The 24,797-nt window shown below is 39.3% G+C and overlaps 3 protein-coding genes across 4 annotated transcripts; all 3 read right to left on the bottom strand.

Annotated features, from left to right (window-relative positions):
- Window positions 1-1,745: 1,745 nt before the first annotated feature.
- LOC112055767 (collagen alpha-3(V) chain-like) lies at window positions 1,746-8,714 on the bottom strand. Its single transcript, XM_052889418.1, has 5 exons — window positions 8,592-8,714; window positions 7,087-7,332; window positions 3,530-3,658; window positions 2,577-2,825; window positions 1,746-1,999 (listed from the first exon to the last, which is right to left on the bottom strand). The coding sequence occupies exons 1-5, from the start codon at window positions 8,712-8,714 to the stop codon at window positions 1,811-1,813; spliced, it is 936 nt and encodes a 311-aa protein (XP_052745378.1). The 3' UTR covers window positions 1,746-1,810.
- Window positions 8,715-8,720: 6 nt separating this feature from the next.
- Window positions 8,721-11,779, bottom strand: LOC128199493 (acetylcholinesterase collagenic tail peptide-like). The gene is made up of 4 exons (XM_052889417.1): window positions 10,937-11,779; window positions 10,429-10,563; window positions 9,369-9,599; window positions 8,721-8,957 (listed from the first exon to the last, which is right to left on the bottom strand). Exons 1-4 carry the CDS (start codon window positions 11,051-11,053, stop codon window positions 8,721-8,723), a joined length of 720 nt encoding a protein of 239 aa, XP_052745377.1. The 5' UTR covers window positions 11,054-11,779.
- A 2,924-nt stretch (window positions 11,780-14,703) lies between these two features.
- LOC112056705 (collagen alpha-1(XXVII) chain-like) lies at window positions 14,704-24,427 on the bottom strand. 2 transcript variants are annotated; one of them, XM_052889360.1, is made up of 10 exons: window positions 24,185-24,426; window positions 21,740-21,779; window positions 20,385-20,534; window positions 18,642-18,771; window positions 18,469-18,569; window positions 18,252-18,389; window positions 17,569-17,823; window positions 15,749-15,892; window positions 15,267-15,509; window positions 14,704-14,976 (listed from the first exon to the last, which is right to left on the bottom strand). In XM_052889360.1, exons 1-10 carry the CDS (start codon window positions 24,217-24,219, stop codon window positions 14,797-14,799), a joined length of 1,416 nt encoding a protein of 471 aa, XP_052745320.1. In that variant the 5' UTR covers window positions 24,220-24,426; the 3' UTR covers window positions 14,704-14,796. The 2 variants fall into 2 exon arrangements, with proteins under 2 accessions (XP_052745320.1, XP_052745319.1); XM_052889359.1 differs by having other exon boundaries at window positions 18,469-18,771; window positions 24,185-24,427.
- Window positions 24,428-24,797: the final 370 nt, after the last annotated feature.

Here is a 24,797-nt window from a genome sequence, read left to right as displayed (position 1 = left end):
AAGTATTGTATGCCACTGCACGTAATTAGCGATTGTAGCACAAAAAACACTCGTGCTACAATTGTAGTTGGTGTCATCATTAACACATTACATCTACAACAACAACATATAAGCCCACTGTTGAGCACGAGTCTCCTCAAACTCTCACAGAATGAGAGAGGTTAGGCAAATTTATTCCACCACGCTTGCCCAATGTGGACTGGCAGACTTCACACACGTAGAGAAATAAGAAAATTCTCTGGTATGCAGGTTTTCTCACGATGTTTTTCCTTCACCCTTAGAGACACGTGCATACCCCAGGACCGGATTTGAACCTACGCCCTTGAATCAAAGTCTGATCAGTTATCGAGCGGTTTATATAAACAAAACGTCGTGACAAATCAAGTTTTGACGGCCTCCATGGACTATTGAAATGCGCGGTGGATTTACTAGACGGAGGTCCTGGGCTCGATCCCCGGGTGGACCTATAGAGGTTTTCTTAATTGGTCCAGGTCTGGCAGGTGGGTGGCTTCGGCCGTGGCTAGTTACCACCCTACCGGCAAAGACGTACCGCTAAGCGATTTGGCGTTCCGGTTCGATGTCGTGTAGAAACCGAATGTGGTATGGATTTTCATCCTCCTTTTTACAAGTCAGCGCGCTTCTATCTAAGATTCCATCATCACTTATCATCAGGATCAGTCAAGGGCTAACTTCTGAAGAATAATAAAAAAAAATTTGTGAAAATGCAGCTTTCATTTGAGGAATCTCTTAAAATGGAGACTTTTCTCCAAATAAACATTTCCCTTCGTCGAGTCTTAGTTTCGTCACATAATTTTATTCCACACTTTTGGGTTCTTTTCACCTTTTTATAGAATTAAGGTCATTCCCCCTTAACGAGCATATTTCAGGAACTTCTTGCGTATTTAATTTAATATAAGGAAAAGATTTTTTAAACAATAACTAGACTGGAATCTTATCTGTGGGTATTCTCTAGTGATTATAGTTATTTATACGATACTTAAACACAAACAACCTTTAAGTAGGTATTAAAATTTCAGTCCAGTCAGTTGGTTGACTAATGTCTGCAACGATTGAACCGATATTGATGGGACTTTCACTGAAAGATAAACTGTGATAGAGGAACAGAATTTTTTTTTATTCCAGAAGTGCCATGATTCCAGCGGAATTAGTGAAAAATAGCCGCAGGTTCGTGCTGAATAAGAGATTGATTGTAGAAGGAGTATTTTTACAAACAAAATTAATAGTTTATTTGTAATTCTTATACAGGCTAAATGTAAAATAGTTTTTCTCATTAAGTATTATAAAAACAGTTCAATAAATGAATTTTTCTTAGAAGAATATTTGCCATATCTTTTTTAAATAAGTCATATATACTCCTGTTCCCTTCCAACTAGTCGGAAAAGACTGTTAGGAGTGGGTACGACAATAAACCAGCGCACGGGGATCGAACCGCCTCCTCTCGGTGACCCATCCGGCCCCTGACCACCACCACCACCGCTGAGATAGTGAGGTTTATTTTCTTTATTGTTTTTTTTTTTATTATAAAGAACAAAGCTATACCAATTTATACAAGACTTTAACATGCGTTAAACAAAAATAATAAAAACCTTTAAAACAAAAAAAGAATTTTCAAAATCGGTCCATAAATGACGGAATGATCGCTGGACATACATAAAAAACATACATACAGCCGAACGTAGAACCTCCTCCTTTTTGGAAGTCGGTTAAAAATTCATTTTGTTGGAACAAGTAAGTATAGATGAAATGGTGTAATTTATAATAATTATAAACTTATTTATATAAAACAAGTTTAAAGGTGCTTAGAGACTGTTAAAGTTCTATTTTCCAGAGTGATTTCAACATAAAATTGGTAATAATTAATATCTGATGTCTCTTCTGAGTTTTCCTCCGTCACCTCTTTGTCCTGTCCTTCCCCTTCTTCCCCTTCTCCGTCTTCTCTATATTCCCTATCTTCTGTATCAATATGACTGAAGGCCGTCTGCAGTTGAAAAATAATGAAACTATTAATAAGTTTAGCTAATTAATTTGTTTTAGGTAAATCGTAGCAAGAGAGCGTCTTTCTTCCATAGTCCAATGTCGCATACTGACTTTCTTTGGTCATATTACACGAAGAGATGACACGTCCATAGAGAGACTTGTGGTGCAAGGTAAGGTGGAGGGCACAAGAGCACGTGGCAGGTCACCAATGCGCTGGACTGACCAAGTGAAAACCGCTATCCATGGCTGGCTTCACGAATGTGCTAGGAGAGCCACACCACGGGAGGAATGGCGACGGATAGTGAGGCTTGCACTTCAAGAGTGTAACGAAGAAAAAGACATCGTAGCAAGGACAAAATCTCGATGCAATAAATCGTGTAAATATGTATATGGCGAATGTCGCGCGCCGCTCGGGTCGCACAAGCTCTGCGACGCGCACGTTCGTTGGATTAAATAATATTAACCAAAAAGCTGGACTTGGGCCTTTTACGTGGACTTCCAAACAACATGGTCTTGAGCCACCAACATAACTCTTTTTGCTACCCGCTTGTTATGTATAAAGATATAAAGATAATAACCTTGCAACAATCGGGTCCACAATCTCCACGTTCACCTTTTGGTCCTCTTAGACCATCATAACCTCGGACGCCCTTGAAGCCCATGGAACCCTTATCACCCGGGGCACCCGGTGTACGGTAGCTGATTGGTCCCCCAGGTTCTCCTTTCAAACCTGGCGGACCCTGTAATCCAATGGAACCTTTTACACCGTCAGGTCCTCTAGCACCTCTCTGCTGCTCAAGTTTCTCATCTGAGCGGATTTGAATATTCTGCAAAAGACGAAAAAAATACCGTAATTAGTGTGCAGTGCGCTACATTAACTTTGTAACGCTACATACTTCTATAAGTAACGAAACTAATTTAAAATGGTGAAATTGTCATTTGAATCATTAAATACTTAACAAATAATTTGCATACCAAACTGGCAAGATTCATTTACCATCTACATCTACCGACCACCTGTATAAATAATGCATGTATCTGCAAATAAATAATTGATTGATTGATCGATTGACTGATTGATAATTTAATATGATACGTAAAAGGAGCTAAGGAATACAATAAATGTATACATATAATTATGAATGTGAATATTTTTGTGTTTAATGTATTGCTTCTCTGCATCCTTCAAGTATAACATACAATATACAAAAAAAAACAAAATAATTTTCTCGGCAACTCGGTCAAATGTAACAGAGATAACTTACTCGGCGACTCCTCCGCGCGAAGCATTCGGGCTCACAGCAGCCCGGGGCGGCGCAGGCGCGAGCGGCTGATGAGCGACGTCGGCGCAGGGATGACTCGTCTCTGCGTCATTCAAGTGTAACAGAGATAACTTACTCGGCGACTCCTCCGCGCGAAGCATTCGGGCTCACAGCAGCCCGGGGCGGCGCAGGCGCGAGCGGCTGATGAGCGACGTCGGCGCAGGGATGACTCCTCTCTGCGTCATTCAAGTGTAACAGAGATAACTTACTCGGCGACTCCTCCGCGCGAAGCATTCGGGCTCACAGCAGCCCGGGGCGGCGCAGGCGCGAGCGGCTGATGAGTCGCGTCGTTCGCGTCCCTTAAGTCCTTTCCGTGTTTTTTTTTGCGTTCCGTATCTCTTTAAATAAAAATGAACCCCTATAAAAACAATACTGTATTGTTCGTTTATCTGTTAATTGAGATAAGACGTTAAGTAGCATCCTTTGCTGGTAGTAATCATTATTAAATCTAAAATAATTTTGTTCCATACATATATGTGTTAACTCAATCAACTCTGCCATTTCAGTAGGATGCGTTTTATTTATTTCTAACAATTTATTTAAAATATCCAGTGTTTCGTTTACTGGAACATAAGTAAATAAGCTATCGACATCTAATGATATTAATTTACAACAGTTAGGTAAATATATATCCTTGATTTTGGAGACTAGTTCAACAGTGTTTTTAAGTGCAAATACTGGCCGAAAAGAGGTTTTTAGTTTAATTATATTATTTAATTGCTTTGCTAGTTCATATGCTGGCGCTCCAATATAGGAGACAACTGGACGCATTGGGATGTTATCCTTGTGAATTTTAGATAAGCCATACAAAAGTGGGGCATGAGTCTTCATTACAATAGCCTTTTGTTTAGATGTACATTTGGGGAATATAAATTCTGATTTATTTATAGCTAGTCTAACTATTGCAGCAAACTTTTTAGTTGGACCTGTTGATAACTGATGGAATTCGTCTCCAAGAAGTATATCTTTTACTTCCATCCACATACTCGTCCCGTTTCATTATTATAACTGTATTACCTTTATCAGCTTTAGAAATTACAATATTATCTCGTGCAATAGTGCTCTGTAACGATTTCAATATTTTCATGTCCTGATTAGGTATTGTGAGAGTGTGAGTCTTATTGATATCGTGCGCTATAATATTTTTAACAATGTCCCCTTTCTTATGAAGTGTTATAGCTAATTCTGTATCTACTGCTAGTGTTTCAAGCGATTTTTTAGAGTTTACAGTTGGGAATTTTAAACCTTTCTCTAAAAGTGTCATCTCATGCTTTGAAAAAACCGTATCAGTAAGATTTTTAACACGAGGATAGAAATCGTGATCAGTGTTGTCAGTAACTGCATTGTCATCTATTACTAGTTGGGATCTAGAGGAACTAGTTTGTAATAATTGTAATTTCTTTTGCTGAGTAATGTATTTTTCGTGGCATTCTATTAAGGCAAAATCCCTTGCTTTGCTATCTAACAGATCAAATTCTACGTTATGTAATTTGTATGTGAGTTCAGAGTACAATATTTTAAATGTAGCTTTAAATTATCTCTAATTGTGTAACCAACTACGTGATTCTTCATTAAGCCAAATTTTTTGAGCTTTTTTAATAGCAATATCGGCCGATCGGCTATGCATATTAGTTGAAATATTAATATACTTTGGTACTAAATTTAATTGTTTACATTGTTAATAAAAACCAAACATTTTGGACTGCAACTCGATGTAATTTGGTTAATTTTATATAGAGTCGTGCCTGCGTGGTTAAGCTAACCTCTTTTAAATATTGGATAGAAGCAGGCTCCTGAGGATGCTCCGGTTTCGGGGTGAAACGTACGTAGAGAGTATTTTGTCGGACCTGGGTGACGTTGTCGCATGGGTTCGTCGACTTTTCGCGGATGATAGCAAAATAAATAAATCATTATAAATATATAATCTGGACAAAAATTAGAAAATCTCAATCTGCCCAGCCGGGGATCGAACCCAGGACCTCCGTTTTGTAAATCCACCGCGCATACCACTGCGCCACGGGGGCCGTCAACAATGTCTACTGGTGATTTATTTTTATATCAAACTAAATATGTTAATAAATAAATATCTGTAATATAAACAATTTTAGATGTATAACATATTATAACATTCTCGTATCGCAGTGTTTGTTACCAAACTGCACTTAAACGACTGCATCGGTTTTTATGAAATTTCGTATGCATATCAGGTAGGTCTGAGTTTAAAATCTATTTTTTTAATACCCCTTGTTATCGCCGTTTAGTGTTGGAAATAGTAGTCTGTGACGGATATGACGTCGCTCGATCTCGTGTTGGCTTCAGTGTGCTCGTGGCGTTCGAGTCGTCCACATCTCTTGTTGTGTAATTCTTTATGGGTTACTTGGGATAGTCGGGGAGAGTGACTTGAGTGGAAAAGGGGAGTGTTTGATATCAGTCAAAGGATCCTTTAACCCTACACACATCGTTCACAAGTACGTGACTCCACTCAAGGTCATTCTCTGCCATTCTAGGATCTTATTTTGGTTACAGTTTGATTTATTAATTAAGTTGTCCTGACAAGTGTTGTGAATCATAACCTTTGTTCGACATTAGTTTTCTTATATTTGTAATCACCTTTTGAGTCATATAATATCAGAAGTGCGATAAAGAACTTGTGCCCACATAGTGAATAAAGATAATGACTTAATTTAAAACTACCCTAAATCAGGCCAATTGATTTTAATTTATTTGTTAAATCTAGTATGAGAGAACATTTTTCATAAAAGAGGGTAACAAATTAATTGAGCAAAGTACACCGATGTTTTTTACATTACGGTATTGTTAAATTCAAATGTAAATAGTGTGTTAATCGTTATTTCAAGTTTTAAGTATTGACGGTATAACTTTAGTATTGACGGTATTGACAGAAATTGTTTAGAAATTGTGTTTCACGGTGTTCTCGATGAAATTTGCGTTTTAATATTACGACAAGACGCGAAATTATGCCGTATAGATTTTGTGTTAATAATTGCAACTTATAACTGTTTGAAATTTGTGAATTTTGGTTACCGGATTAAGTAACCCTACTGTAATTTTTCGATAAAAATGAGTCATACACGACCTTACATACAATGGAGACTTGAACTATACACAACCCTAGATACACAAGGCCCATACACACTCATTCGATTTAAAATGAGTCATACACGACCTTCAATAGTGGTTTGTACAAGCTCAAGTTGTTAGTGTAAACGCAACTGCACCAGACACGGACGCGATCCAGGGACGGATGCGCCACCAGGATGGCCGAATGTTATCGCCGTTTAGTGTTGGAAATAGTAGTCTGTGACGGATATGACGTCGCTCGATCTCGTGTTGGCTTCAGTGTGCTCGTGGCGTTCGAGTCGTCCACATCTCTTGTTGTGTAATTCTTTATGGGTTACTTGGGATAGTCGGGGAGAGTGACTTGAGTGGAAAAGGGGAGTGTTTGATATCAGTCAAAGGATCCTTTAACCCTACACACATCGTTCACAAGTACGTGACTCCACTCAAGGTCATTCTCTGCCATTCTAGGATCTTATTTTGGTTACAGTTTGATTTATTAATTAAGTTGTCCTGACAAGTGTTGTGAATCATAACCTTTGTTCGACATTAGTTTTCTTATATTTGTAATCACCTTTTGAGTCATATAATACCCTATAAGTTGTCTAGCAAAAAGCGAAAGGAACGTTTGTTCCGACCGAAGGTCTATAAAACACACCTTTTTGAATTTAATAATACGAGTACATACCATGCAGTGATATTCATATACGCAAACGCCGGAATCTCCTTGTGGACCGCGCTCTCCCGGCAAACCTTGATCCCCACGGTCTCCTTTAAGCCCACGCAAACCTTTGCGATTCGGCAGTTCGACATAACTTGTTCCTGGCCCGCCTTCTGGCTCGCCTTTTGTGCCTTTCTCGCCTGGCGGGCCATCGTCTCCAGGGTCTCCTACAGCCCCGCGATAACCCTTGATTCCAAGGACGTTCGAAGGAGACTATCACAAAAGTCACATACAATTATTATGTATAATAATATTTTTAGCAAAAGCTTCAAAAGTGGATTTGTAAAATAAGAAAACCAATGTCGAACAAAGTATTCACAATACTTGTCAGGACAACTTAATTAACAAACTGTAACCAAAATAAGACACTAGAATCGCAGAGAATGAATTTGAGTGGAGTCACGCACTTGCGACCGTTGTGTGTAGGGTTAAATACGTCTTTGACAGTTAACTAACACTCCCCTTTTTAACTCAAGTAATTCTCCCCGCCTATACGAAGTAACCTATTTATAGAATTACACAACAAGAAATGTGGACGGCTCGAACGTCACGAGCATACTGAAGCCGACCGTACGACGAGCGTCCTATATCGCAAGTCGCTCCCGCCAACCGATCGCTACACCTATTTTTCACGGAAACAAGTCGCGCCACCTAGTGCAGGCACGAACCAACACGAGACGAGCGACGACATATCCGTCTCAGACTACTATTTCCTACAATATAACATACCTATTCTATATACCTATACGTTTTATTTCACTGGCTGACTTTCGAAAGAAGGGACTAATTTCCTAGATTTTCTGAATGTTAAATATAGTTGGATTTGATTGATGATCAAACTAACTACACTCAGTAAATAATTGGTCTTAATTTTATTACTTTAGTTTTAGTAACACAACAACGTTTTTATTGTTTGACATAGTATATACAGGGTCAATGGAAATAGCGATCCCTTTAAGTGGTGATAGTAGGGATCATTAGCTAGCAAGTTTCATTAAGTTAAATGGGTCAAAAATATACCGATATAGAAAAAAAGTTTTTTCTCTTTTTTTTAAGAAACCAATAGCACTCACATCAACCCGAGGCGGCGCAGGCACGAGCGGTTGATTAGCGATATTGGCGCAGAGATTGGTCCTCTCTGCGTCCTTCAAGTGTAACAGAGATAACTTACTCGGCGACCCCTCCGCGCGAAGCATTCGGGCTCACAGCAGCCCGGGGCGGCGCAGGCGCGAGCGGCTGATGAGCGACGTCGGCGCAGAGATTGGTCCTCTCTGCGTCCTTCGAATGTAACAGAGATAACTTACTCGGCGACTCCTCCGGGCGAAGCATTCGGGCTCACAGCAGCCCGGGGCGGCGCAGGCGCGAGCGGCTGATGAGCGACGTCGGCGCAGAGATTGGTCCTCTCTGCGTCTTTCGAATGTAACAGAGATAACTTACTCGGCGACTCCTCCGGGCGAAGCATTCGGGCTCACAGCAGCCCGGGGCGGCGCAGGCGCGAGCGGCTGATGAGCGACGTCGGCGCAGAGATTGGTCCTCTCTGCGTCCTTCGAATGTAACAGAGATAACTTACTCGGCGACTCCTCCGGGCGAAGCATTCGGGCTCACAGCAGCCCGGGGCGGCGCAGGCGCGAGCGGCTGATGAGCGACGTCGGCGCAGAGATTGGTCCTCTCTGCGTCCTTCGAATGTAACAGAGATAACTTACTCGGCGACTCCTCCGGGCAAAGCATTCGGGCTCACAGCAGCCCGGGGCGGCGCAGGCGCGAGCGGCTGATGAGCGACGTCGGCGCAGGGATGGGTCCTGTTTGCGTCGTTCGATTGTAGATGGTAAGTATATATTCTGTAGCAACAAATTACATATATATAGATAGATAGATATTCTTTATTTGCACACCACAAAGACAAATACAAGTATAGTATTGAAATAAAAAACATATTAAGAAGAGATCAGCATACAAAAGGCGGCCTTATCGCTAAGTAGCGATTTCTTCCAGGCAACCTTCGGTTTTGGAAAACTTAAGGACATTAGCAGTTGGCGTAAAACAAAAATAACCATAGTATTAGTGATACACATACATACAAATAATTTACATCCTAATACATAAACAATATTACACAAATACCAACAATAATGAATAAAATACATATCAAAATATACTAAGTACATATTATATGATATATACAAAGTACATATTATATGACAAAATTTTACTGGTTGGCATTTTATATACTACCTAAATTTTCAACTTACGCAATCACATTGACATATATCGTTGTCACCTGGAAAGCCCTTAAAACCTGGCTGCCCTTTGGTACCCTTAGGATCTTTCTCACCCATAATACCCTTGGGAGCAGTAATGTCTGACATATAATCGTCTATTATCATCATTCCAGATTCGCCTTTATCACCTTTCTGGCCGCGTATTCCAGGGTGTCCTAGAATTCCAGGGTAACCAATAGCTCCAGGCGGGCCACGTATTACCTGCGACATGGAAAAGGCTAATTAGATTTTTAGGAGGACCAACGTTATCGGTTCTGCTCATGCGCCATAGAAACAATAATACCTTCCCTTCTTCGCGGCTCAGGTTACCTTCCTATCACAGACCTACGTCCGAGTATATTATAAGTATGGCCGGTAATAATAGATCCAATGTAGTGCTTGGCGATCGGTCAGTGCGCCGTGCAATTATTGTTGATATTACTGTTTCGCATGACGATATGGACGAAGGAAAAGTATCAAAATGCTTGGACCTTATGAGGTTAGTGCCATGTGGAATGTTGAGTCAACTCCTATTGTTCCAATAGTCGATTCAGTCAATAATTTTATAGCGAAATACTTTTATCAACCCCGTAAGACGCTTCACTCGATAGTTGGATCAAGTGTCGTATACAGAAAACAGTGTTTCTTGAGACAGCGCGTATTGTGTGGGCCCTGACCACTGGTTGCTTGGTGGTGTTTCACTCCCAATAATCTGTTGGTACCGGTCACTATCATTAACCTGGCTGGTGGGAGGTTTCGACCGTGGCTAGTTACCACACTACCGACAAAGACGTACCGCCAAACGATTTAGAGTTCCGGTACGATGTCGTGTAGAAACCGAAAGGGATGTGGTTATTCATCCTCCTTCTAACAAGATAGCCCGCTTCTATCTTAGATTGCATCATCACTTACCATCAGGTGAGATTCTCAGCTCGGAAACTTTATGTTTCACAGCATTACCAACTGCGCCTGAGACCTCTCAGAAGTAGAACTACCAAGTTATACTTCTAATAAAGTTCTCAGTCAGGCAACCAGAAAGAACAAGACTTACGGGCATTCGATTTGACGTTTGACGTTTTTGACGCAGCTCCTGCGGTGGGCGCAAAGGCTTCAGCGGCGACATGTAGGCTGTCGCATACTCGAGTGCCGGCAGAGGAGATACCCATTCTGACGTCTGCTCTTGCTTCTGGAGGTCATTGAGTAGTTATTAGCTGGTTGTACTACGAGAGCCAGAACTTTATTGGTACTTTTTTGTACCCCGACATACTATTTGCGAAAACATTTCAGTATTAGGTAGCCCATTTATCGAGGAAGGCTATAGACTATATATTATCTCCGTATTCTTATGGGAACGGGAACCACGCAAGTAAAACCGCGCGGCGTCAGCTAGTTGATCATAAAGTGTATAAAGTCGCGAGCGTCCGCTACTTGCGCAAATAAAACTCAAGAACGATTGTTATTGGCTCAAAAGTTTGTTATCTCTTGGCATAGGCTTGGTCATCTTTTATCTCAACGAGTTCAAGACAAAAAAGAGTAAATAACAAAAAAAAACTACTCACAGTAATTACGACACCAATCGGAACAAAAGCAGCAACAAACCTAAAAATATTAAAAACAAAGTATAATTTCACAATAGTTTTTTTCTCATGGGAAAGTATATCTTTTGTTAGTGACATCTCCTATGGGAGGTCTGCAATCATTAAGGCTAATTTAACTTTATTCACTGCTGCCCGAAACAGTGATCAGTTATGTAGTAGGTATTCTGAACCACTGGTGTGAGTAAGAAAAGTATGTACGTAAATTAGATGGTCATAATTCAGTAGTAGGTAGGTATCTAGTAAATTAATTTTCAAGTTTTAGTTAATTGATACTAACTACATGGAGAATTGCGTTTTCATATATTAATGTATGGACTGTCTATGTTCCTACCAAAGGATCGTACAGCACCTAGCTATTTATATGAAGTTGAAACTGTGGCTTCAGTGGCGTAGTGTGCCTTGGAAGGGCCATCAAAATTAGTTGGCATGGTTGAATTAAAAGTAAAGTTTTCTCACAAAATAAACAAAAATGCTCACTTAAAATAAATATGACAATAGAGATGAAGACAGTTTTTTAAATTGTATATAAATTAAGAGTATGCTAATAGTAAAGCAATTCTGTAAAAGTTACATCGTATTTGCGATCATTACTTTCGGAGCTACAGGGATTTAAAGGGTCAGATTTGCGGCGCTGCCGCGGATCCCTGAAAAACGCCCCGTACAAAATGACACGAACTAATGACGTCGTAGGTAATGTAATGGTCGTTAGATTTGTATGTGCGTTCAAACAAAATTACTAATATCTTCGTTATTTGTGCGTTTATGTTTATAGTTGAAATATTAAAAAATGTCACATTTAATGTAAGGAAGCTAAAACTGTATGAATTGCGATAAAAGATTTTTGATAGATTTTGAAATTTTATAATCTCATTTATTGTAAATATCCAGACAATCTATGCTTTTTATGTATAAATTAGTTAAAATAGACTCTATTTACCCTAATGTATCATAAAAATCAATATATTCAAACCTAGTCATCATCCCCATTACTTAACCTACGTAGGATGTTCCCAACTTTTGGGCGCGCGCTTAAGCAAGGAATTAAATGAGACAGTGGATTCCATTTTACTAATTATTGCATTTTTTACGTAAGGGGCCCTTGCAGTCCGGGGGCCCCGTATCATTGATACGGTGGTAGCTACGCCCCGGTGTGGCTTTGGAAGGAAGGAATACAGACCCCCAACAGTCCAAGTATAAAGCGTATTTTTTAAATATTTTCTCCAACATAATACGAGAGATCATATCTAGTCGCTGTTAAATAAATAAAAGTTAGCTAATAGCTTGGAATCACAGACAGAAATTGTTATTTTATTTATATGTAATTATGTATTGATACACTCCGCCATTGAAACTAACAACAAGCGTATAACGGAGTTGGTTTTCCCTTCCATAATAGTGAAACTGAAACACTGTCTGCACTGCACTAATAAATAATAAATAGTAATTGTTCAAATTGTCATTGTCCGTCGGCAGGCCTGGACTGCGCCGCGTGGATCAGCTAAGTGATAAACCGAAGAACGAAACATTAATTTTATATCTGTGTTATATTTTTGTAAAACATTTGATAAACCTTTTTATCTATGGTATCTATGGAAAAACCTGTGTCTGTGTAAAACTTGTCAGCTATCTATATAATATAAGAGAGTAAAAGTCGAGTGTCTGTACTTTTAAACAAAATTATTAACGATTCAACGATAGTTGAACGTGACAACGTCAGAAAATACTGATGGATTGGTTGCATTTTTCAAAAGAAAATGTTAATTAACGTATTTAAAACAATAAATAATAAAAAAAACTTGAGAGGCGTCAAGGGAAAACTGGATGGAACGAAGTTCCTTTCAATTAATTAGTGATGGAATTGTAATATTTTTTTTAAGTGATAATAATATTTTTTTTATTATTAAAAATATAATGTAATGTATAATCAGTAGGCTTAATTTTATTAATAATTGACTTGTGGTAACTGAAGTAGGAAACAATGTTTGGGATTCTATTTTATCTAAATGTATTATATTTTGTTGTTGATTCTGCTGGATTATTGTTAATTCCTAAAATCAAATTCTTCGGGGCTTTTGGGTTTGAGGTGGTATTTTAGAGATGGGGGTCTTTTGGGGTTAGGGGGTCTTTTGGGGTTAAGGATCTTCTGGGTTTAGGGGTCTTTTGGGGTTGGGGGTCTTTTAGAGTTGGAGGGTCTTTTGGGGTTGGGGTATTTTGGGTTATGGGGTCTTTTGGGGTTAGGGGATCTTTTGGGGTTGGGGGGTCTTTTAGGGTTGGGTCTTTTAGAGTTGGAGGGTCTTTTGGGGTTGGGGTCTTTTGGGGTTAGGGGGTCTTTTGGGTTTAGGGGTCTTTTGGGTTTGAGGGGTCCTTTGGGCTGAGGGGGTCTTTTGAGGTTGGGGGGGGGACTTAACTAAAAAGTAACATCATATTATGTTACATTATCATTATCATATAACCTATTGATCAGTTTGAAGGCGTTGTTAGACCGATGGTGTATTAATTCAAGCCATGTATAAATATCTTAAAGACTTAGGTTTTCAGTATTCTTTCATGTAGTTCTTTCAGAAACGTACGCGTCGAATTGAGAAACTCCTTTTTTTTTGAAGTTGGTTAATAATACATGTAGATACACCACCTTATTAATTTGAATACTTTTGAAAAAATCCCTAGGGTGACCTAGAATTTTTTTTTTCGGATTTTTCAATTGTTTCCATCTGGAATCAATTTTTTCAATGCTGTAGCTGCTGTAATTAAGATTTTAAAGATCTTTTTTTTATTATTTACAAGTTAGTCCTTGACTACAATCTCACCTGATGGTAAGTGATGATGCAGTCTAAGATGGAAGAGGGCTAGCTTGTTAGGAGAAGGATGATAATCCACACTCCTTGCGGTTGGCGGTACGACTTTGCCGGTAGGGTGGTAACTAGCCACGGCCGAAGCCTCCCACCAGCTAGACCTGGACTAATTAAGAAAATCTCAATCTGCCCAGCTGGGGATCGAAACCAAGACCTCCGTTTTGTAAATCCACCGCGCATACCACTGCGCCACGGAGGCCGTCAAAATCGATTTAAGTTAAGCGTTACGGATTAAATTATCAATGTACTGTGATTCATTACGGGACAACCTGTATATACCTTATGCCAGATCTAGTACTGGGGTATATTCGCGTATCAAGGGTTTTTTTTTTAAAAGAGTATTTACCATAGTATCTTTTTTTATTAAGACCGATATTCCTGTTACTGACTGTGGAGGGCCAACTATCCAGAAAAGATTGAGGTACGACAATAGTCCAGCGGGCGGGATTCGTACCACCACCTCTCGGTGATCCGTTCAACCCTTTTTACCACTGACCTATTGAGGTTAAATTTCCTTGATATTTTTAAAATCTATACTTATAATAAATCTGTAGAGAGGTAAATTATACAAATGAAATATATTTCCAAAATAACTATCAGGGGGTGATTAGTAATCGATACTGATGCCAAATATATAATTAAAAATGTTATCTGTATGTTCGTTATAGAAACAAAAACTACTCGAATGATTTTAACAAAACTTGGTACAAATATTTTTATACTCCTAGGCAGGTTATAGTATACCTACTTTTCATCACGCTACAATCAATAGGAGCAGAGCAGTGAAGGGAAATGTTGGGAAAACGGAGGAATTGACTACTGTAAGAACAGGATTAAATAGGTCTAACAGTGGATGAAGTCGCAGGCGTCCGTTAGTAAAGAATAAAGCTATACTAAGTATTACGAGTATATTGATCAACATAAATAAAATTACTTTATTTGAGCAAGTATTATTTATATAAAACAAATTTAAAGGTGTTTAGAGACTGTAAAAGTTCTATTTTCCAGAGTGATTTCAACGTAAAATTGGTAATAATTAATATCCGAAGTATTTTCTGGGTTCTCTCTCGTCACCCCTTTGTCCTGTCCTGCCCTTTTTACCCCTTCTCCGTCTTCTCTATCTTCTGTACCACTAGGACCGAAGGCCGTCTGCAGTTGAAAAGTAATTAATCATAAGTTTAACTGATTAATCTAGATCAACTAGGTTCATCGTAATATGGATCAAATCTCCCTCTCAAATTCTCGATGCAATAATGTGTGAATAGAAGCAACGGTTTTTTAAATTTCGTGTTGAAAGACTTTTGGTTTTTATATAGAAATCAACATCATGGCTGGACTTAAGGCTTTTGCATGGACTTCCAAACAACATGGTCTTGAGCCGCCAGCATCCACTCCCTGCCGCCCGCTTGTTATGTATAAAGATATAAAAATATAATAACCTTGCAACAATTGGGTCCACAATCTCCACGTTCACCTTTTGGCCCCCTGGGACCTGGGTAGCCCCGAGGGCCACTTTTGCCCATGAAACCCTTGTAACCTATATCCCCTGGGGCACCCGGTGAATAAAAGCTTGGACTTCCAGGTTCACCTCTCAAACCTGGTAAACCTGGAAGTCCAATTAAACCCTTTTCACCATCAGGTCCTGGAAGACCTCTCGGCAGATCAAGGAAGGATTCCGCATTCTGCAAAAGAGAAAGAATCATACCACAAATGATGTATCGAAACGATTGATTAACTTGGTGTAATTTTCTAATTGCAATTTATAATCTATTCTTTTAAGTGTCATACACGGTGGCTCCTCTGCGCGAAGCATTCGGGCTCACAGCAGCCCGGGGCGGCGCAGGTGCGAGCGGCTGATGAGCGACGTCGGCGCAGGGATGGGTTCTTTTTGCGTCCTTTAAGTGTAACAGAGATAACTTACTCGGCGACTCCTCCGGGCGAAGCATTCGGGCTCACAGCAGCCCGGGGCGGCGCAGGCGCGAGCGGCTGATGAGCGACGTCGGCGCAGGGATGGGTCCTCTTCGAGCTTAAATCTGTTGTGCGCCTTTTTTTCTGGTCCGTATCTCTTTAAAAAGGAACCCTTATAACAACAGTTCATTGTCCGTTTATCTGTTAATCGAGATAAGACGTTATGTTGTAAAGTTTTTTTGGAGTTTTAGGGGTCATGATGGACAAACAAAAATAATTGCAACCGTGTGATACATCAAATAAATAAAACTGTATATATATAACAAAAATACCTACAAAAAGCTACTGAACCTAAATTTGAGAAAATAAAACTAATTTAAAACTTTTTCCTGGATTACAACAAAATCTTGATATTAAAACTCAAATTTATAAATATATGTCGGAGAGTTAGATAATAATAGCGCCATATTACGTTAATTAGAGGGGAGGCCCTGGGTTCGATCTTGCCGATTGAGGTGTTTCTCAATTGGTCCAGGTCTGGTTGGTGGGAGGCTTCGGCCGTGGCATTTACCACTCTACCGGCAACGTCGTACCGCCGAACTATTTAGTATTCCGGTACGATGTCGTGTATAAACCGAATGATAGTGGATTTTCATCTTCCTCCTTACTAGTTAGCCCGCTTTCATCTTCGATTGCATCATCACTTACCATCAGGTGAGATTGTAGTCAAGGCACAGAAAACATAATTATGTACAAGGTCAAGGGCTGTCTTGTAAAGAATAAAAACAAATGGCGATCGCCGGTCGTTCGTTAGAAAACTAGTTCCTGTTCTGGTCAGCGGGTTTGTGGCACTATTTTATGATCTGAAATATACCCATATTTTCTGTAAGTTTGAAGTAAATACTTTACGCTACCGAAAAGTGACAGGAACTATAGCTTCGACCAAAGGTCCTTACGCCTTTTTAGGGTTCTGTAGTCCACACGGAATATATTTATAGTTTCGTTATGTCTGTCCATCCGTCAGTCAGTCTGTCTGTCTGTCCGTCCGTCTGCCGCGGCTTTGCGCAAAGACTATTACTACTAAAAAGCTGTAATTTAAGTTATACGTATATTACATTAAAATGTAGAAAAAGTCGTTATTTAAAATCTTGAAAATATTTTTTTAGGGTAGGTACTTTCCCTACATGTAAAGTGGGGATAAATTTTTTACTCGTTTATCTCATAGTGTGGGGTATCGCTGGATAGGTCTTTGATCAACTCGACCACTATTTTCCGATTTAGGTATCCGTTTGTAAAATATTAAGTTATTTTTGTTAGAGTCAATTAGTGTCCTCCCCTTCTACCAGCTAAACGGTTGTTTATGGATACCTACGTAAAAAAAATCAGAGAAGTAAAACGAAATTATAAGGGAAACTGTAACAGCTGAGTAGCAATTGCCATTTAAAGAGTTATGGTCGATTAAATTTAAAAACTTAATTGGATTTCGGAAATTGCTTACTAATTCCGTTGTTAATTAAATGGATAAAGTTGTTAGTAAGATACCACTCAGAGACAGTTTGAACTGAAAAGCTGTAATTTGGCGTAGACATATAATATTTAATGTATATATTAACTACGTCTGCAAAAGGTAAAAAAAAATTGGGGTTCCTTTTCTAACTGAAGTGATTTTTTTCTCGTCTATTTCATGGTGTGTGATAGTGATAGCGTGTATCGTATTTTTGCAATAAAAGGATTTAAAGCGCTCATTTAATCTACGGAACCCTATACCGCGCGTGGCACGACACGCACTTGGCCGGTTTTAATTTAATTTTAATTTATTAAAAAAATATATACCTTGCAGTAATATTCATATTCGCAGACACCGGAAAATCCTTGAGGACCTGGCTCTCCCTGTATACCTTGTGCACCAAGATACCCGTTCCATCCTGTGGGTCCCCGCAACCCTTTGCGACCCGGTAGTTCGACAAAACTTGTTCCTGATCCACCTTCCCGGTAACCCTTTGCACCTTTCCGGCCAGGCGGGCCAACATCCCCAGGTTCTCCTTTAGCTCCGGGATAACCCTTGGGTCCAGTGAAGGTGCTAGTTTCCTATCACAAAAGTCACATTTTATAATTGTTACGTACCTACGAGAGTATTAAAATGAGTTTTGTTCCAGGGACTTACAGTTTGATTACATTGGTTTTCTAAATATGGTTGGATTTAATTAATGAAAAAAATTTAATAAACTAACTATGCAGTAAAAAACTAACTTGACTCAATTTTAAAGATTTAGAACTTTTGTGTTTCAGTTGTACCACAGGGACTACTACACTGTTACTTATTTCTATGTTTGTCGAAGAATGTGGGTTTGCATAAGTACTGTAAAACTTATTCTGTTCGTGACCGGCGACTCCTCCGGGCGAAGCATTCGGGCTCACAGCAGCCCGGGGCGGCGCAGGCGCGAGCGGCTGATGAGCGACGTCGACGCAGGGATGACTCGTCTCTGCGTCCTTCAAGTGTAACAGAGATAACTTACTCGGCGACTCCTCCGGGCGAAGCATTCGGGCTCACAGCAGCCCGGGGCGGCGCAGGCGCGAGCGGCTGATGAGCGACGTCGACGCAGCGATGGGTCCTCTTTGCTTCCTCCTTTGTGTATAGATGGTAAGTATATATTCTGCAAAATCAAATCATATAATATATTTCACTCAATTTTACCGATCGACATTTTTATTCTACCAAAATTTTTAACTTACGCAATCACAACGGCATAAATCATTGTCACCTGGAACACCCCTGGGTCCCGGATAACCCTTGGGACCTGGTGGACCTTTTTCACCCATAAGTCCCTTGGGACCTGGTGGACCTTTTTCACCCATAAGTCCCTTGGGACCTGGTGGACCTTTTTCACCCATAAGTCCCTTGGGACCAGTAACGCCGAACTCGTTGTCTTTTAATATAAGTTGTCCAGAGTCGCCTTTATCACCTTTCTGACCATCATATCCACGATTGCCTTGAGATCCAGGAGGACCGATAGAACCAGGTGGGCCACGTAAAACCTGCGACAAGAAAAAACCAAAACGTCTGCAAAACAAAAAAAATATCAGTCAAAGTTACTAGTCCGATTTTAAAGCGGTTTTCAGTGATGGGTTTTAGGTACTACATCTTACTAAAGAAACTCGATAGAACTTTAGAGACTAGAGTTGTAAAAACTCTAAAAAGATCGGGAGTATTTCCCAAAACTTCAACGTATCGACGAGACAACTTTTAAGAACCGAACTGTATAACTGACATTTTATTAACTACAAAAACGAAAAAAAATATGTTTCGTACAAAGTAATTCAAATAACACCGACTATACATGTTACACACGCCTTAAGGTAACAAAGTGACAACGTTGCATTTTAAAATATACATACGTCTATAATACAAGGATGCGTTTAGGGGACACATTTCAAGATGTATTTACAAAAGAAATATTACTGGTATTTACTCCATAAATATTAATTTTAGAACACATGTTCCTTGAACATTTTGAATTAATTATTGTTTTTTTTGTTAAAGAATATAACGTTATATTAGAGTTATGGTAAATACTCCCGAGCACCCTGTATAAAAAATCAAAATTGACAATTTTGAAACAGCCACAACAGATTAAACCTGATTGAATAAAAAAAAATTCAGAACTATAACCCGACTACTTCAATTGGGGTCTTGAGACTCGGACCATATAGCTTTGGACTAGTATCGCAATTAAATCCACCAACAAAATTGTCTGTCGTTTTTTGAGGGGGACGAGGTAAACTCACACATCAAAAATATTTTACACCAATAAATATATCCTGTGACCTTATACTACACACAGCTACACACACATGGTTTTTAATACAACATGTGACTATTTTTTTCGTATTCCTGACAGCAATTGATATCCAAATCATGGGAGTGGATTTCAAACAGCTAGTCCGCCATCTTGGGAAGGCCGCCATATTAGATTTGTAATGACGTTTCTTAGTATGTATTGTCATCAGAACTCAGAAGCGAAAATTTCATTCTAATCGAAGACACGGAAGTGGGTCAAATTAAGATTTCAAGATTTTTCTTTCCTACATAGTTATATTAGAGTGATTGGGGAGACCGCCATATTGGATTTGTAATGACGTTTCTTAGCTAGTCATGTATTATCATCAAAACTCAGAGCGTGTGCAAAATTTCATCCTAATCGAAAACCGGGAAGTGGGTCAAATTAAGATTCCAAGATTTTCTAACATACATAGTTACAAGTGACGATAATATAAAGGGTGAAAATATGTCAATGAAGTTTACACAAATTTTTTAGGACAAAGTAGTAAAGGAAAATTTAAAAAAAAATTTTTTTGGGGTTCCTTCCCCTACATGTAAAGTGAGGATGTTTTTTGCCAATCTATCCCGTAGTGTAGGGTATCGGCTTGTAGGTACATACATATGTTTTCTGTGGTATCGGTATTTTTGTGCATTTTAAGCGTTTACAGAAGGTACTATTAATTTTCAGAACCCCACATTGTGCATGACCCGACATGCATTTGGTCTGTTTTTTTATTTACGTTTTAACCGTAATTTATGTTCTCTACCATATTATAGTCAGAAAGAAACAGAACAAGCAAACAGAACAAACAATCAGTGTCCTACTTACGATAACATCATTTGTTATTTTTGATGTTTGACGTTTGTGACGTAGCGGAGGTTCCTGCGGTGGGCGCAAAGGCTTCAGCGGCGACATGTAGCGTGTCGCATACTCGAGTGCCGGCAGAGGAGATACCCATTCTGACGTCTGCTCTTGCTCCTGGAGAACATTGAGTAGCTATTAGCCGGTTGTAGAATGGGAGCCAGCGGAGCCCGACATATTACGTATACTTTTAATGAAAGCTTACAGATTGCACAAAATCTCCGCTCCTTTTAAGAGGATAAGGACTTGCGAGCTAGTGTAAAAATTCATATAAACCGGTAAGCGTGTGCGAGGAAATTTCTTTGAGAAGTCACTTCGCTCCGTAGCCTCGCACCGCTCCGCTTAATTGCGATATTAAGACTATCTAATGTCTATCTCATATCTTTTCACGGCTAAGCTACTGAACCAATTTAGATGACATTTAATATATAGTGTCGGAGTATAATAAGGGTTTTCACATCAGAAGCGGTTGCCTGCAAAACACAATTATTGAATGAAAGTCTGTCAGGTCTTACAATTTCCACTAAGAATGTTACAAATAAACCCTAAGTGGCAGAGAATGACCTTGAGTGGAGTCACGCACTTGTGAACGATGTGTGTAGGGAAGGATCAGGAGGATAAAGGATCCTTTGACTGTTAACAAACACTCCCCTTTTCCACTCAAGTCATTCTCCCCGTCTATTCCAAGTAACCCATAAAGAAATACACAATGAGAGATGTGGACGGCTCGAACGCCACGAGCATACTGAAGCCGTCTGTACTGCAAGTCGTTGCAACGCGGCGATAACCATAGATAATAGACCTTGGAGCAGAACCTGGTTGGTATCCCGGTTAATTCATGGAACACGAGGAATTTATAGTAACAGAATTTCATGCACACGGACTCGAAGGCGTTCGGTAATTGCATATAAAAACTTAAGAACGAATAAGGAAAAGAACTTTTGACGGTCTCCATGGCACAGTGGTATGCGCTGTGGATTTACAAGACGAAGGTCCTGGGTTCAATCCCCGGCTGGAACGACTGAGGGTTTTCTTAATTATTGGTCCAAGTCTGGCTGGTGGGAGGCTCCGTGGCTACCGACAAAGCCGTACCGTAAAGCGATTTAGCGTTCCGTAGCGATATCGTGTAGAAACCGAGGAGGGTGTGGACAAGTTAGCCCGCTTTCATCTTAGATTACATTATCACTTACCATCAGATGAGATTGTAGTCAAGAGCTAACTTGTAAAGAATTTAAAAAAAATAGATCGACTGTTATTGGCTCAGAAGTTTGTTATCATATCAATAAGTTCAAGACACTTTGATAATGAAAATAACTACTCACAGTAACTACGCCACCAATTGGAACCAACGCAGCAACAAATCTAAAATATTAAAAACAATCATTTTACAATATTATTTTGAAATTACAGTAGAACCAGTTTAACACGATTTCGCAGGGACCCAACTAAAACGCGTCTTACACGGGAAAGCGTATTACAGTGGGATAAGGGTGGGGGATAGTGAAAGATATAACGACTAATGTACACAACACACATATACAAATTTGTGTATTTGGTGTAAAAACTACCTTAATAAGCTACTTAAAGTAATCACTTATTCTGGTATGACAAAAAGATTTTGAAGCATTAGCAATTACGAAATTTTCAATTAAATTTTACTTTTGCAGTGCGTCTTCAAAATTTTCAGTTTAGAACCGCATCATGTCAAGGGTCGTTTGCTGTCAGGGTCTTTCAGTTCTTTAAGATATTATGTTTTAGTCTTGTCCTGCAAACTTGTTTACGGACCTTTATGCGTGTGATATGTAGGCGTATTAAACGGGATGACGAATCGTATTAAGCGTTAGGAAATGTATGAAAATATGTCTCAAGTTGTAGGGACTGGCGTAAAATTACGTATTATTCGAGAAATTGTTTCAAGAGTGATCGTCTTAGATGGGTTCTACTGTGTATTAATTTCACAAGAGAAAGTAAGTATTTACTTCAAGAATACACAGTATATCTACCTAGTTAATCAAATTTAATTAGGTATTTCATCATCATCATTATCAACCCTTAATCGGCTTACTGCTGAGCTCGAGTCTCCTCTCATAATGAGAGGGATTAGGCCAATAGTTCACCACGCTGGCCCAATGCGGATTGGCAGACTTCACACGCAGAGAATTGAGAAAATTCTCCGGTATGCAGGTTTCCTCATGATGTTTTACCTTAACCGTTTGAGACACATGATATTTAATTTCTTTAAATGCACACAACTGAAAAGTTAGAGATGCAAGCCCGGATTCGAACCCACACACCCTCTGGAATTGGAGACAGAGGTCATATCCACTGGGCTATCATGGCTCTTATGTATTGAATTAACCTATACTATGTAGCTAAATTGAGTTTACAAATTTTAATTTATGGACTGAAATCCTTCTCGGACCAAGGCGCCTTTGGAACCCTCGTAACTTTAATTTTAAGTTTTCGACTAATATTACCACCATTAGATTAAATTAAATTATGGCATAATCTTGACCCTTCAAAAGTGCTTGTAAACTAAGCCTAATTGAAATAAATAAATTTTTAATTTTGAATTTTTGAAATTTTGTGGTCCCTAGACAATCCAGGCATACTGTATTTATGAAGGCTGATAGTGTGTCAGTCTGCGTCTTGCCTTGGATAAGTACCGTAGTTAATTGTGAACTGTTGTACTTGGACCTAACTTTTCAAAACCACCACGGTTCAAAGTCCATGAAATATTTAATCATCATCACGACATGACGTGGTATAATGTTCGGTTACATCTTTTAAACTACTGTAGGAAATAGTATTCTGAGACGGATATGACCTCAGGTGGCGCGACTTGTTTCCGTAAAGAGTGGGGAGTTAGAGAGGGGTAGCGATCGGTTGGCGGGAACGACTTGCGATGTAAGGCGCTCGTCATACGGCCCGCTTCAGTATGCTCAGAACGTTCGAGCCGCCATATTTCTGCTTGTGTAATTCTTTATGGGTTACTTAGGATAGGCGGGGAGAGTGACTTGAGTGGAAAAGGGAAGTGTTAGTTTACTGTCAAAGGCGCCTTTAACCCTATATACAACGATCACAAGCTCGTGACTCCATTGAAGGTTCAGCAATATTCAAGAGGAAGGTTTGAAATCTGTACATATTGTAGTACAGAAAATATATCAGAGATTTAATGTGTGTCATAAATAATATATTTTATCCTGTAGTATTTTATCCTCATAAAGTGATATTATTGTATGTATGTAATAAGTATCTGTTATACCTTGGCAAGGAGAACCTAGTGAATACCTATACTAATTAGTAACTCAGACTATGTGGAAGAGCAAGGGATTGCATGAACGATTCTACAAGACCCTTTCTGGGCCCGATGAAGATCAAATAACATCTGTATCTTGGGTGCAATTTGGTGACCTCTTTGGGGAAACCGAGGGTTTTTTCTGTGCAATTGTGAACGAAGGTATACGAGAAAATACCGGAAACATATTAGGAAAGATGGCATTCTAGACATCTGTCGACACGCTTTTTTTGTCCGGGTGTTTTCACCTTGCTAATGGTGAATACTTGTATAAACATAATCAAAACCAGGAACCCTGACCACCAATTGCTTGGGCACTCAAATGTCCCGCAATGGGAGGGTTGAAATTTTTTCATTACATTTTAATAGTATTATATTAGGTAGGTATTTTATTAACATTGTCAAAAATTAAATAAATGACATAATTATAATATACAAATGGTAACTACACCCTGCCATTGAAACTAACAACAAGCGTATAACGGTGTTAGCTTTCCCTTCCATAACAGTCAAACTAAAACACTGTCACCACTGTACACTGCACTGATTCATTAAAATAGTAGTAGCTCGAATACTGTCACCGGGCGTATGTAGGTACGGTACTGCGGCGCGTGGTCAGTGGTCACCAGTTGACTGACGAGACCTTGATCTCATACGAGCATGTGTAGATAGCGCAACTAAACACAATATTCATAACACTAGCGGACGCCTGCGATTTCTTTTAAACCTTTTCATAATCATCATCACCATCATCATCATTATCAACCCATATTCGACTCTCTGAGAGCTCGAGTCTCTTCTTAGAATGAGAGGGGTTAGACCAATAAACCACCACGCTGGTCCAATACAGAGAAGAATCTTCAATAAATCGATTGCCCCTCACTTCTTCAAAGTTTTAATTTTTAAGTTTTGAAGTTCGAAAATATCGAGAAGGAAAGATTTTCTACTTCTGTGTCCCCGCCGATCAACAGTTACGGGTGCAAACTCGCCAATCTCAAGAATATCAAAATTATACAATAAGTTTTATATGTTAGACATTCATAATGAGTCCCTATCCAATTTCAAAAAGGAAATGCGTGTAG

This window comes from Bicyclus anynana, chromosome 25, assembly GCF_947172395.1.
Source record: "Bicyclus anynana chromosome 25, ilBicAnyn1.1, whole genome shotgun sequence".
Lineage (NCBI taxonomy): Eukaryota > Metazoa > Arthropoda > Insecta > Lepidoptera > Nymphalidae > Bicyclus > Bicyclus anynana.
This window is presented reverse-complemented; position numbering and strand designations above follow the sequence as displayed.